At 52.5% G+C, this 14,746-nt stretch overlaps 1 protein-coding gene across 1 annotated transcript in view; it reads right to left on the bottom strand.

Moving 5' to 3' along the window:
- Nucleotides 1–12,379, bottom strand: part of RNF165 (ring finger protein 165) — a 107,538-nt gene extending 95,159 nt beyond the window's left edge. The window contains exon 1 of the mRNA XM_043558728.1: nt 12,274–12,379. Coding sequence (XP_043414663.1) covers nt 12,274–12,334 — 61 coding nt within the window. The 5' untranslated portion in view covers nt 12,335–12,379. The remainder of the gene's footprint in view (nt 1–12,273) is intronic.
- Nucleotides 12,380–14,746: the final 2,367 nt, after the last annotated feature.

Below are 14,746 nucleotides of genomic sequence, written 5' to 3'. Positions count from 1 at the left end.
AGGCCTCAGCGACCTCTCCCCATCCCGTGTGCCAACCCTGACAAGTTGCCTCCAGGCTCCATTTCTAGCCAGCATCACCATCGGCTTCGCCCTCTGTGTCGCCCAGTCTGGGTTTTCCACCCACTTCCGGGGTGCTCGGGGGTCTCCCCAGCACCCTAGGTTCTCATGAACTGCCAATGCAATGACACGGGAACGTGTCCAGCCCCTTCTGGTCTGCCCCTAGACTGTCCCAGGGTTCCAGGCCCAAACAAACAGGATGCGTGTTCAGAGGAGGCAGCGGGAGCTGGGAATGACCATCTTTTGCTAAGCACCTCCAAGGTGCCTTGTACCTGATATGTAATTCCTTCATCCTCGCTGCCCCCTGACGCTGGTACCAATAACAATTACCTCCATTTTTTGTTATGAAGAGAGAAGGCTCAGAGGGACCCAAAGTCACCTGGCTAGTAGGTGCCAAAGCCAAGAATTGAACCCGAGATTTCCCGACGCCAAAATCTGTGCACTTCCTGCTACCACTTAGTCTCCCCCAGTGGTCCTCAAGGAGACCCAGCAGGCACGGCCGTGCCCTGCCTAGGAGCAGGCCTCAAGGTCAAGGGGGCCCTTAGCTTCTGTTTGGGGCCATCCACAAGTTTTAAAAATAGAAAGTGGTGATGGTGGCACAGCACTGTGAATATACTCCATGCCCATGAACTGCACACCTTAAAGTGGTGAAAACAGCAAATTTTATGCTATCCGGCAGCTCCCCCTTATCCATAGGAAATATGTTCCAAGACCCACAGTGGATGCCTGACACCAGAGACAGCACCAAACCCCCGTATATACTATGTTTTTTTCCTATACACACCTACCTGCAATAAATATAATTTATAAATAAAGCACAGGAAGAGATTACCAATAACTAATAATAAATTGCAACAATTGTACCAATATGCTGTACGATACACCGTACAAATAAAAGTTACGTGGACGTGGTCTTCCTCTCAGAACATCTCACTGTCCTGTACTCAGCCTGCCCATGATGACGCGTGGTGACAAAATGCGTCCATGATTGTGGGGGGGACGACCAGGCACTGTGACGTAGGTTAGGCTGCTACTGACCTTCTGATGATGCGTCAGAAAGAGGATCATCTGTTTCTGGACTATAGCTGGCGGTGGGTAACTGACACCGTGGAAATCAAAACTGCAGAGGTAAGGGGGAGCCACTGTATGTATTTTACTACAGTAAAAATGAGAGTCCTGGGGGAAGCCCTGCTAGACACCCCCCACAGGAAAGCCTCCCTCCCTTGCTTCTTCCTGGGATTCGTCTCCACCTCCCGGCCTCCCCCACTCAGACCCTCGCTCCCAGTCCTCGCCCTGGCTCTCCAGACTTCGGAGGCAATACGGCAGATGAGGCACCATATTGAAATACCATCCTTCTCTCTCTCTGCCTAAACCCCACACTGTCTTCAGCCTCACCCAGTTGTGCCCCTGACAGAGCTTCACTCGACCAGCCCTGTGAGGGCTCCTGGAGCTCAGGCCGCTTCCAACTGGCCTTGAATCAAGACCAGGAAGAACACTGGCCCCTCAGAATCAGGACACCCGGGTCCCGATCCTGACTGGAGCGCTCGGGAGCTGGCTTTGCAACTCCAGCCACCGGGCAGGCTTGGGATTCCGGTTCTGTGATGAGAACTTGCTTCACCCAGCACCCTTCATACTCTTCCCCGGGAGCACCCCAATGTCAATGTAAAACAACGAGCTCCCCAGCCATGGGGGTACAGTCTGACCTGCCCACATGAAATGTGTCATCCCAGTCTTCTATTTTCACTCAAAAGTTCACGCAACCTTTGCAATTGATGACTTAAGAGCTCCTTGTCTAGTTTAATATAAAAACCTCTTTTTCCCCAGATTTGGTAGTAAAACTGGAAACCACGCTATGTTTCCCTGGCATGGGGCATGGAAGGGCCGTTTTTGGCCCGGAGTCACGGGTTCTGCTGTCTGTCCCTTGCACACCTCTCCCAACTCCCCGCTAGTCTGGATGCTCCTAGAGGGCAGGTCTGGACCACCCGGCCATGGTGAGCACAAGAGGGACTCTGAAAAGACTTAGTGAGTATTGTGGGAGACGGTGAGTGCCACCTGCTGAAGAGCAGGGGGGACTGTGACAACATGTCTCTAACTTCCTCCTTCCCATCCTTCATGTCGTGCTCCTTCTTTCCTCCACCTGTCTCCTGGGGGGAGCTCAGACTGGTCAAGGACCCTTCAGGATGAAGTGGGGCTAGAATGCAAAAATGCAGCCCAGGTTCCTGTCTGGGGTCCTTCTCCACCTTCTCTGTCACTCTCCCAGTTCACCTGCCCAGGTGAGGGCTGGTTGGCTGTTGTTCCCTTCGCCACCTGCGACCTCTCTTCCCCTCCCCCCTCCCCACGGCTGCCTCTTACTGTCCTTCCCCTCTGCCCTTCCCCTCTGGCTCGGCTCCAGCCCTGCCTCCCGGGCACCCCTGCCTGCGGCAGCCTCAGTATCTATCCCCTCAGCAGAAAGGAGTCCAGGAGGCACTGCCTCCCAAGCCCAGCTTCCACCCAGACCAGCCGCTGAGCTCCCGGCTCAGGCCGGACTTGCACCTGTGCCACGGTCTACCCAACCTGGTGTCCAAGAGCAGCTCCAGCGAGTTCCAACTAAATCAAGGCCGAGGCTCTGTCCAGCTACCTCTTTTGTCTCCCTCACCTGGACACACAGGCTCCCAAGCCAGGGATGACCGGTAGTGCAGGGAGCCCTGTAGAAGGGGACATCCCTGTGGACCCAAGCCTTCCCCTCATCATGTCTCACCTTCCCCAGGGTTGGATTTCTCAACTCTGGTCACGAGGACCATGTCTCCGAGGTGGAGGTGGAGGCCTGGACAGGCCAGCCGCTCTTTCTCGGCCTGTCCATTCCAGCTGGCCTGCAGGGAATGCCCCCCTCCCCCCGCCACCAGTCCGGGGAGCTCCACCCTCCGGCTTAAGGAACGCTACCAGGATCTCCAGTCCTGGGGGGAGGCATTCATCCATTCCTGCCCACAGAGTTGGGGGACGGGAGCAACTGCTCCAGGAGGCGGGTGCCTGGGGAACACGGGGAGGGGGTGGCACGGAGGCCCCGGCAGCTAGGGGAGCAGAGCCGCGGCGACACTGGCTGTGGGGGAGGGGCAGACTCGAGCGCGCCTCCGCCCCCTTCCCTCCCACTCTCAGCCCCAGACTGCGAGCAGCAGCTGTTCCAGAGCTTCCTGCCCTTCCTCGAGACAGGTGTTGGCCCAGTGCTCACTTCCTCCCAGCCTCTCCTCCACCCCCTCTCCACGTGGCAGGCTGGTGCTGAGTCAGCAGCCGCCACTTCCTGTCCCCGCCGCACCGCGGCTACCTGGGGGAGCGCTGAGCCCCGACGGGCCAGGCCACCCACAGGGTGACTTCCCGAGCGCTGTCTCCCCTGCCCGCGCTGGCTCGCCTGGGGGCGGGGGGGGGGGGGTTTCAAGGAAAGGATGCCTTAGGAAAGCACGGGAACTTCCCGCTCTGAGGCCGAACCAGGGCAGCTGCGCCGGCAAGCCGCCCCACCCTGAGCTCGGCCCGCGTCGGGTCGGCGTTCAGGGCCTCGGCGGGCCCCTGGCTGCCGTCCCGCGGCGCGGAGAGCCGGCCAGCGGAAGTGGCCTAGGAAGGTGGCACTAAGGAAAGGCAAAGAGTGAGGCAAGTGATTCTCATCTGGGGGAAATCCCAGTTTTTGAAGGCAGGAAGGGGCCATTCGGCCAATCATCTCCAGTAGCAGACAGCAAAGAGGGCACCGAGCAGTCGGACGTGACCCACAGGTCACACCCTCGCTAATTGGCGGAGCAGGACCCCGCGTCCGGGCTGTCCCCACTGCACTGTCCCTCCTGTCTGAGGACCACCACTAGGGAATGCCAGTCAGTGCCGCTACCCTGGCCTTTGGCTGACTTCTCGTTTTGTTTCATTTGCGTCACTTTCTGTGGCAAGTCCTTCCCCGTGAGACAGACACGATGGACCTATCATCCCCATTTGACTGACCGGCCAACTGAGGCCCAGTGGGGGAAGCTGACCTGCTCATGATCACAGGAGTTTGTGGCAGAAAAAAAAGACCAGCACCCAGATCTCAGAAGTTTATGCAAACCTTCCTGCTTCCAAGCCCTCTCTTACCCGCCCTCCTCTCCACCTATTTGGACCTGTTGATGGAAGAGGCCGATGGTGAGCAGAGAGGCTTTGGAGCTGTTAGACCCATCTGCTGACCTCTCCTCCCATGTGGCTCACAGCAGCCCTCAACCCAGTGCCCTGTGAGTGCGTTGGACTCCACCAGCCCAAGGGCAGAGCCACCATTCGAGGGGAATATTGCGCGGCCATTAAAAGTGATGCTCATGGGGACAACATAGGAGAGCATGAAAAGGCTTGTGACATGTGACGTAAAAAAATGGAGAATGCAGGAGTGTATGTTACTGTGTTTACAGCTCTCCGCAATATATACATGTATGTGTGCACGAACACGTGGAAGGAATTTCACTAACATGATCGGAGGGGGTGGACATCCAAAAGATTTCTTTTCCCTTTGGTCTATTTTCTAAACCTTCCAAAATGTCATTCCACTACTTCCACGATAGAATACAGATAGAAGTTGTTGAAACACCAAGCTCTTCCTCCTCACGTGGGTAAAGTCAACCTTTCCGCAAACGTGTGGAGGCAAGAATCCTGGCACTTGCCTGCCTTGGAGTCTCTCTTCTCAAAAACGGTGAAGTTTGATGAAAACCATTCAAACTGAGACATCAGGGCACAGCGGGGCACAGCTCCCCAGGGGTCTGTGTCGTAAGGGAGGCTATGGAGAGAATGGCCTACTGACTAAAGATGCATGCATATAACCGAAGAAGGGGATTTCAAGACTGCAGAGAGAGGGTTTTGAGGAGTTGCCATGTAAACATGAGGAATTTTTATTGAAGTGAATTTCCTAACCGCGCTGGGTACAGAAGTCTTAAACCATAGGACACTGTCACAGTCCCCTTTCCTCTGTCACTCTTGGCATCTCAAACTCACTGAACTCAGCTCTCCCTGAAACTGACTACTGCTCCCATCTCCCAGTTTGTCTTCATGGCCGTACACACTCCCAGGCACTTCACCCAGGCTCAGTTCTGCTCACTTCCTCTTATGGTAAGGCCCCTTGTGGGAACTGTCCTTCCCATCCCCCAGACCTTTGGTTTAGGCTTCCATCACCCCTGGAAGCCTGCCATGGCCTCCTCCCCGGCCTCGGCCCCTTGGCTCACCCCTCTGTCATCAGCTGCCAGAATGAGTTGTCGAAATACCACTCTCCCCAAAGAGCTCCCAATGGCTAAAGGAGCAAGTTCAAACTCTGCTGAAGCTTCCCGAGGCCTTCAAAAACTGGCTTCAAAATATCTTCCAGACTTTCCTCCCACATTCTCCAGACCACGTGCTGCTTAACCCCTGGAGCTGTGCACTAGGGAGAAGCAGTGACAATGACCCCAGGGCCTCCTATGGCCATGCAAGGCGACAGACCTGCACACACACCCTTATACACATGCACACACGCATACACGTGCATACACACACACCCTTCCTCATAGGCACATCCTGGTCTTGCCAAATCAGCGGAGCCTCTTGGCCTTAGCCAAAGTCTCACTTCTACCCTACCTCAACCTGCAGCCTTTCTTCCTCTTCCTCCCTCCTGTATTTATACGACCCTTTGAGGCACATCTTAACTCCACTTCCTCAGCAAGGTCAGCTCTGAGACTTTATTTGATCCCTCACAAATAAATGCCTCCAGTTATGGGGGATGGAGGGTCAACCATCTAGCGGACCCCAGGCACCTGCTGCGTGCCAGGTGCCTTTGAATAGTCTAGACACACCCTATCGGGTATGATGGTGGTCACTGTTTAGAGGATGCTCAGAGCAGCGGTCTAAGTTCACCCTTCCAGGTCAAGACTGAGCTAGGACTCAACCCCGGGACTGCTCCAGGCTCTTCCCACTTCGCCCAGTCAGGATGTTCTGCCATCACAGAACATCTGAGACAGCATCTCGTTTCCTAAGCATTCATCTCCCAGCCTCAGCATAAGCCTCAGGAGGGCAGACACCCAGGTCCTACATTGCTTTAGTATCCCCCTGAGCTTGGTCCCAAGTAGGTATTCAATAAATGCTCACTAACTAAATGAACAAACAGGTGAGTGGATGAATGAATGACTGAGTACATGAAGGCACAGGCATTGCAAGCGGCTGTGCTTCAGGGTTATGAACATTTGCTTTTAGTTCTCAAAGCATCCAGAAAATCTGATTCTCTCCAAAGCAAGCTCTCCCCATTACTCTCCCCCCAACTCTCTTGGAAATATATTGGCTCATCCGTGGCCAAGCCGTACCGGAAACTAATAAAAACTCATTCACATTCATACAGTGTTAAGCCAGGAATTTTTAAAGAGCTATTTAGATCCATAGGAAAACAAAGGCACAAATGTCTGGCACATTTGTGCAAACAGTAGTCAGGTAGGATTGAGAGATCCAGAGTCATACTCTGAATTGGAGTCAAGGGCGTGTTTCTCCTGGCCAGGAAAGGGGTTTCACACTGCACTTGGGTCTAGCTCAGAGCTGCTGCTTCCCTCACTCAGCAAACCAGGAAACGAGTAAGTTTTCCAATGGGACACTTTAGGCTGCTTATTTAAAGATGGGAGGGATGTGGGGGGAAAGGATGGGACAGGAGGAGAGCAAACTGTAAAGTGAAGAAAAGAGGACCCAGGTCTCTGTCACCTGCATCTTAGAGCATCGAGACTCTTGATGGTTTTCCCCTAGTCTTGAGTGATGAATTGTATTTGCTGGTTTATAGGTAACTATTATTTAAGAAAACTCATCAATTAAGTGGTCCTTATCTGATGCTAGTTTCAAAAGAGTTCTTTTGTTTGAAAAGAAGACTGGTAAACAAGATCTGTGTTTCATCTCATTACAAAGTCTGTGCTGTAGGATCTAAGTAACAGATGGCTTTTCCAAAATCCTGGAGTCAAAAGTTATTAAAACGGATATGTGTCAGATGGTTGAGAGAGTAGATGTAAAGTACAATGGCTTTGTAATGATTGGATCATCCAGTCAGGGGAAAAGGCTTCTCTTCATCTGAATGTGTTTCTTCTGACAATCTGGGTGAAAATAGAGTATGCATTTGATCAATTGCTAAAGCATGACTTCCCACTAACCCCACTAGCTTTCTATATTATTACTAGGTTATGAGACCATCCTTGCAATGTATTGTTCAACGAATTCTGACACACATAATCTAGAGAAATAGAATCTTAGGGTTGGTTAACATCAATCTAATAAAAGCCACTGCTCTCTAGGACAAAAACGAGGGTCATCACCTGATTTAGGGTACTTTTACCATTGTTGAGGATGGGTTGGGGAATGGTTGATTTTGCTTTCTCAAACTAGGAACAAAATTAAAAGTTTCATGTAAGCCAAAATAAAAGAAGAAAAGGAAGGAGGAGAAGCAAAAAAAGAAAAAAAAATCCTTGAAGGCCTGCATACTCTTCTTGTACCAACTACAGCATGAGCCTCTGCTGGGAACTTCCATGTGTGTCCATGTGTCACAGTAAATCAGCTCAGCTTTCCCACCCAGGCTGGGGAGAGCATGAGAACAAAGGCCCAGAGCAGAAAGGGCAGTAATGGGAGGAGAGGAGAGTCCTACCAAGCCACAAAGAAGGCAAGGAAGCACTGTGGTCAGGCAGGGTGCACCTCCACGGGGAAGGAATGCCAGCAGAGGGGCAGAGGGACCCCAGGAGACAGCCCAGAGAAGGAAGGAGGAGGTACAGCCCAAGGAAGAGCGGCTCCAAAATGATGACCCTTTGTAGAAACCGTGAATTTCGTTAATGAACTGATTTCCTGGGTGTCTAAAATGCTTCATTTACCAAGACTTCTTCTGGGCTGAAATTGAATAGGTGTAATTGACAAATGCTTGAATTTGGGTTCCACTCTGGGGGAAAAATACCTCTCCACTGGCTTCTCAAACGTAATTATGGAAAAAAGATACACGTTAAGGGCTTTTCTTCCAATTCAATTTGGGGGAAGTTTCCCTCCTGATCCGCACCCCACCTCCTACACACATGCGCGCGCCCACACACACACACACACACACAGAGCAACAATGGCAAAAGATCGGGCTTTCTTTCTCAAGAGAGGCAGTAGGGCCACAGATGAGGCAGCTGTCAGGGAACCAGGCTATAATCAGCTTTAACTGGCTTACAGCCTACAGAGGACACAGACCCTCTTATTTCTACGGTAACAGGTCAGGCTGCTGACCCTGGGATAAATGTGGGGGTGGTCTGGGTTGGTTTCTGTTGCCAACATCTTCCTTATGCAGGATCTCAATGCAAAACTTACACTGCAGGTCCCAAGAATTTAAAGATGCACATAGAAGAGGGTACTTTAAAATTCTAGACCATGGTTTCAACTGCATGTAACATGTTACCCCCCAGCATGATTTATAAGGACAGTAAATCAATGAGACAGTAAAAGGAAAAGTTCAAACACAACCAAAAATGGGTTTTTTCAGGCGAGTCTGAAATGCTACAAGATTGCTAGTTAAGAACAGTATCCCTTTTCTCAACCTAAGTGTTATACCCCTCCCTCTTCCCCAGCATCACAAACTGAGTGCCATGTAACTTAGAAACTATGATGAAATGTGCAGGCTATTAGGTACACAGGTGGCCAAAGACAGGGTCCCTACGCAGTTGAGCGTTTTGGTGTGGTAGGGCAGCTGACCCTTCCCATGGCCCCAGGTGTCTACTGTAAAAAGATACGGACTAGATCTGTACCACAAAAATAAATAAATAAATAAGAAAGAAAAAAAGAAAGGAAAGGAAAAAAACAAGGCATTCACTCGAATCTTACAATGGGAGGTGGGAGTGGTGGGTGGGTGAGGGTGGGGATAGAAAAGCAAGGGAAAAAATCTAAACAGCAGGATACGACAATAAATGGGAAAACAGCAATAGAAAAAGCACACTAGGTTAATATAGGAAAACTAGTTCTTTATTGAGAGATTGTATATTAGTATTAGTGGATTCTGTGTGTAACAATGTCATCATGCACACGATACAAAAAAAAAAAAGGCTGGGCCCACCATGCTTCGGAAGGGCAACAGAACAAAAGCAGCGTACAATGAGCAGATGGCCGGGGCTACACGACCACAGTACGTTTCAGCAGGGTGACATCTCTAACCGAGCGCTGTACATTGTCAACTGGGGGATGTAAAAAAATACAGATCATGCTTTAGTTTTAGTACAAGAAAAGGTGAAAAAGATACACAACCAAAAGGATATTTGATACAGAAAAAATTACCCACAAAATAAGAACAAGAAGTAATTCAGCACAGCAGAACACGCTATCCCTGTTTAATGGAAAACCATTTTGCTGGGGATTCTTTTTTCTTCTTCATTTTGTTTTGTGGTTTGTTTTTTTTGTTTTTTTTTTTTTTCTCTTTCTTTTCAGATTGCCAAATGGCAATCTGGGGCAGCCACTTGGGACTTTATTTTGGAAGGGCCCTCGAAGTAGGGGCCTTATTCTTTCATTATTGCCGCTGTTTTGTTTCAGTTTTCAAGCAGGTCTGGCTGGTGAGGCAGCAGAAGGGAGCCGGCTGTTAAAGGGGCAGCTCTGAGGGCCAGGGCGGATGTCCAAAGATGCTCTTGACATTGTACAATTAAACAATTAAGACACCACGGCCCCGGCTCCCCCTTAAGCCAGGGACCTTGCTGCACCAAATTTTCAGAGGCTATGGAGTGGAAGCAACTGCCATTTCATCAAAGATTTTCAGAGATGTATAGATACACTCATTATTTTTGGCCTCCGACTAAATGTAATCTCTTCACTTATTCCTGGGTGTTGCCAAGAAGCTAGCTGATGGCCACCCAGATAAGCGGGAAATGGGGTGCTACAGCCTCCAAGCCAAGGCAAAAGGAATCCACTTAACAGGGATTTACAGTGCAATGTACTCAGCTAAACAAGATGAAGATACAAAAATGGTTATTTCTCTACATCTATTCTGAAATGGCCTACATCCTACACTACTACAATGGAAACTAAAAAGAACAGACTTAAGCTGGCAAGCTATCTAATAGTTTTACAAGAAGATTGTGGTGTAGGACCTTGTTGGGTTAAGCATTAGTATCCTCTATCAAAAGGTCATGAATTCTTATCTCATGGTGCTAAATTTTACCCACAGCCCCACTCACCCTCAGCCCTTGAATTTCCTGTGGGCGTGTTTGCCATGAAAGTAAACTTTGACTGATGGGCAGAATTTGTTTTGTTGGGGTTTTTTTTGGGGGGGGGTGTATTAAAAATAAAATTTAAAGGCAGCTGAGCAATTTGAATTTCAAAACGTAAAATCGGCATCCTGCAATGGTATTTAGAGATCCGTGGTATTAATGAGGATGATAATGATTTAATCAGGATAATTATACTTTCAGGCTCAACATCCTTCTTAATCATTTTTGAATTTCTGCCTAGTGTAATGTTCCACACCCGCTTTAAGAGGAAATGCCAAGTAATAAGACATAATTGTGTGTTGGGGGAGGGGGTTGGCATTTCAAGGGAGATCTCGCCCAGCCCCCGCCCCACTCCTGTTCCTCACACACCCACCCCACACCCCCTCCACCGGCCTGAGATAGGGATACTGCCGCTTAAATAGCAATGCCTTCCTCAGATGGAGACAGGAGATGGTTAAGAGGGGTGTCACAATACAGCTAAATGCGGAGGCAGAAGGGTCACAGCGCACACAGCAGCGAGTTGACCATTCACTGAGCTACACAATGAAGAAAAAAAAAGATTTGATAAATGCAGAATGTCATCATTCTATCATCACACAAAAAAACTGCGGTTCAAACAGGCCTAAGGGGGCCAACCTTGCCTTTTAGGTTCTGGGGAGAGGCGTGGGGCTGGGGACAGCTGGGCTGGAAGAAAGAGGGCTGGGCTTTCATTTTCTTGCCCAATCGGGCCCCTGGGGCGCACTAAAGCGCTGGCCCCGCGACCCCACCCCCTGCTCTGACTCGGTGGAGCGGCCCTGGTCGCAAAGGGAAGACATCATTCTGTGCGTGAGGAAGGGGGGAGGAGGGAGGGCCTCAGCCAGCAGGGATTTAAGCAGACTTGGAGTGGGAGAGGGTAGCAGAAACATTTCCAAGAAGAGAAATGTGAGTCCAGAGGCAGAATACAAAAAGAAAAAAAAAAAAAAATGAATCTAAATGCATCCCGGATTTGCTTTGGGAGGTGGGAATTTTTGATTAAAAGAAAATGGAAGAAATGTAGGGGGGGGGGGAGAAGAGGGGGAAACCAAGCTATTGTTGGAGCAGAATGTAAGGGAAAGGGGATGTGGGGAAGGGGACCGTGCAAACACACCCCATATATCACAGTTAAAAACAAAGCCGGCGCCGGCCTGCTGCTTTGTCAACGCCCGCCCGGGGCAAAGGCCTGGCGTGGAGGCAGCTTTCCACCTCATCCTCACACACAGCGCGACACCCAAGGGCCGGGCACCCCGCTCCGGCCGGGACCAGGGGTGCACGGCAGGGCACGTCTGACTCCTAAGCGCGCACACACTTACACACACGCTCACATACACACACACACCCAAGCATACTGAACCCATAAATGCAACTGTCATACAAAGACAATGGTGGGGGTTGGGGGGGATAGCACAAGGGAGATGCAAAAAAGGGTTACAGGGGAGAAAAGGATGGGACGGGACGGGAAATCATGCAAGTGCCCACCAGAGGGTGGGGGCTGGGGCACGGGATAGGGCAGATGCCAGATCCCAGCTAACCAGCCTTCGGTATCAATGACCAAAGAGATAAAGAAATACAAACACAACACAAAAACATATATGCCTCAACACACACACACACACACACACACACACACACACACACCAGAAAACCAAGTATGCTTGCACACACACACACACACGCACACAGTCATGTACCTCTCGCCTTCTTTCGATCATACAGGGCTAGGTATTAGGGAAGGGGCTGTGATTTGGGGGAACCGCGTCCGCCGCAAAGAATAAAAAATGGGGCTGGGGAGGGAGGGACCCAAATTCGCCAAACCCTAACTTCACTACAAAAGCTCCCACGAGGGCGGCCACCCCCACACTGGGGGTCCCCCAAAAGGGAGAGGGGAGAAGCCACCGCTCGCCCTGCGTCCCCGCGGGTGTGCCCTGAGCCCCCGGCCGCCCGCGGCGCCCGCCCCCGCCCCCGCCCCGCTGCCTGCGGCGATCCACGCTCCGAAGCGGACCCCGAAAGGAAAAAGCGATACCTCTGTTTCGCACAGAGCCAAACACTGGAAGCACGAGATAGCCGACGTGGACCAGGACCATCCTGGCTCCTCGCGCGGCGGCGGCGGCGGCGGCGGCGGCGGCGGCTGCGCGCGGGCCCTTTGTGGCGCGGCTCCGGGGCGCGGGCGCGGGCGGCGGCGGGGCTGCGGGAGCCGCCGGGGCGGGAGGCGGAGCGCGGGGCGCGGGCGGCGGTGGGGCGGCGGCTGGCGGGGAGACAGATGGCCCATGGAAAGGCTCCCTTCCCGGCCCCTCTCGACATTCAAAGGCGCTGGGGCCGCAGCTGCCGCCACACAAAGGCGCGCGCAGCCAATGGGAGCGGAGCGCAGCGCGGCGCGGCCTCGCCGGAACCGCGGGGGACAGCGGGGACCGCGGGCGCGCGGGTGGCGGGGGGAGGGAGGGGTGACGGCTGCGAGGGCGCGGGCGGCCAATCGCGGAGGCCCGCGGCCGGGCGCGGGGAGGGGTGGGGGGGAGGTCAGCCCCGCGGGGCGCGTGGAGCCTGGCGCGGGTCCCTGACCGCCCGCAGGCCCGAGCGCGCGCGTGAAGCGCCCTGCACACAGACACGGGCGGCGTGCACACCGAACGTGCACACACCGAGGGGGACGTGCACCCAGACATGTGGAAGTGCGTTCGTGCGTGCGGAGAGAAAGGCACGAGCGCACCAAGTGCACACGACCCGGAGGTCCTTGCACACCGCGCACAGGTCACTCGGGGACGTGCGCATGGGGGCTGGCGCACGTGCAGAGCCTGACTGCGGGCACAAGTGAAGGTGGAAAGCGAGCAAGCAGCAGCACACAGGACCCAGGCACCGACACACAGACATGCACACACCGAAAGCCTTGTTAAGGCAGGACACGTGCCAAGAGCACATTCCCAAAGACACACAGAGGGGACACACAATGCAGACATGTACACTCCCAGGCTCCCTGCCCGTGGCAACGCTTTGTTGCTTTGGCAGAGCACAAAGCTCACAATAATTATTTGCTGAATTGAAATCCACTCATAACACTGAAGTATGTGCACGCCGAAAACCCAGAGCCACCTGGCCACCATTCACCCTGCTCTGACACAGGCACAAGCAGCCATGTGCACAGACACGCCCACTTCCTCAGCCGGCGGGGAGGGGGGTGGGGGATGGCACACATGACATCAAGGCTAGGAGGCTCCTCAGATTTACACGTGGAGGCACAGCTGGGGTGTCACGTGTGGCCTGTGGCCAGCCTGCCAGGTACAAGCAAGACAGAAGTGAAGAGCCTTCACCCCACAGCCCTGATGTCAGGTGCACTGCTAAGACTGTGTCCATGAACGCTCAGCCCGCGGGCTGTGAAAGTTCCCCGCACAACCCTCAGACCAAGCTCTTAGCCCACACCAGGGCCAGAGTGTGCCCAGAGCCCATCCACAGGCACCAAGGTGGAAGACGTTTCCTACATTGGGACTTCTCTTCAAATCCCAATGGCTCCTTTATTTAACGAGTCTGGTAAAAAAAAAAAAAAAAAAAAAAAAAAAAAATTTACATGGTAAAATCATAGTGTAGGGAGCTGAAAGGAATCTAATACAACCCAACCTTCCCCCATTTTAGAGAAAAGGCAAAAGAAGATCATTCATTGAACACATGATAAGCTTGTGTCCGGGCATAGGGAGGCCATGCAGGATCCCTTGACATTCCAACCCTTGCGGGCAGAGGGGCCTCAGGCAAGTAAAGGCAGTCACCCAAAAGTCTGCTAGGGGCTGAGATGGAACTTAGCATAGAATGCTGGGTAAGGGGACACCTAGGGGGCGCACCTAGCCCAGTGGGCGAGAAGCAGGGTGGGGGCAATTGGCTTGACTCCAGGAAAGTGACTTCTGAGATAAAGCATGAAGAGTGGCAGGGGTGAGGCGAGGCAAAAAAGGAGACAGTAAAGGGAAAACCATGGCCTGGCTTTGCCAAGACAACTACCATGTTCCCGGTGGCAGCAGTAGGGCGGGATCCCAGGGCACACCGTTCTCTCCCTCCCAAGCACATATATCCCTCCGACTTCTTCCCCACCAAACACCTGTGGCTGCCCCACAGGGGCGAACTGGGGGAGGACATCTCCCGCCAGGCCCAAGCCCCGCTCTGGAGGGTCATTTCAACAAGCTTCTGCCACCAGCTCTTTCCTGTTTTCATAATCTGTCAAATAAACACAATGCCACCACTAATAAAAATTCTTGAAAAAATGAGAAGACCTGGGACACCTGGGTGGCTCAGTTGGTTAAGCAACTGACTTTGGCTCAGGTCATGATCTCACCGTTGGTGGGTTCAAGCCCCGTGTCAGGCTCTGTGCTGACAGCTCAGAGCCTGGAGCCTGTTTGGGATTCTGTGTCTCCCTCGCTCTCTGCCCCTCCCCCACTCTTGCTCTGTCTCTGTCTCTGTCTCTGTCTCTCTCAAAAATAAATAAAACATTTTTAAAAACATTTTTTTAGGGGCGCCTGGGTGGC

This window comes from Prionailurus bengalensis, chromosome D3 (genome assembly GCF_016509475.1).
Source record: "Prionailurus bengalensis isolate Pbe53 chromosome D3, Fcat_Pben_1.1_paternal_pri, whole genome shotgun sequence".
Classification (NCBI taxonomy): Eukaryota; Metazoa; Chordata; class Mammalia; order Carnivora; family Felidae; genus Prionailurus; species Prionailurus bengalensis.
The sequence above is the reverse complement of the archived record's forward strand: the minus strand, read 5'-3'. Positions and strand labels throughout refer to the sequence as shown.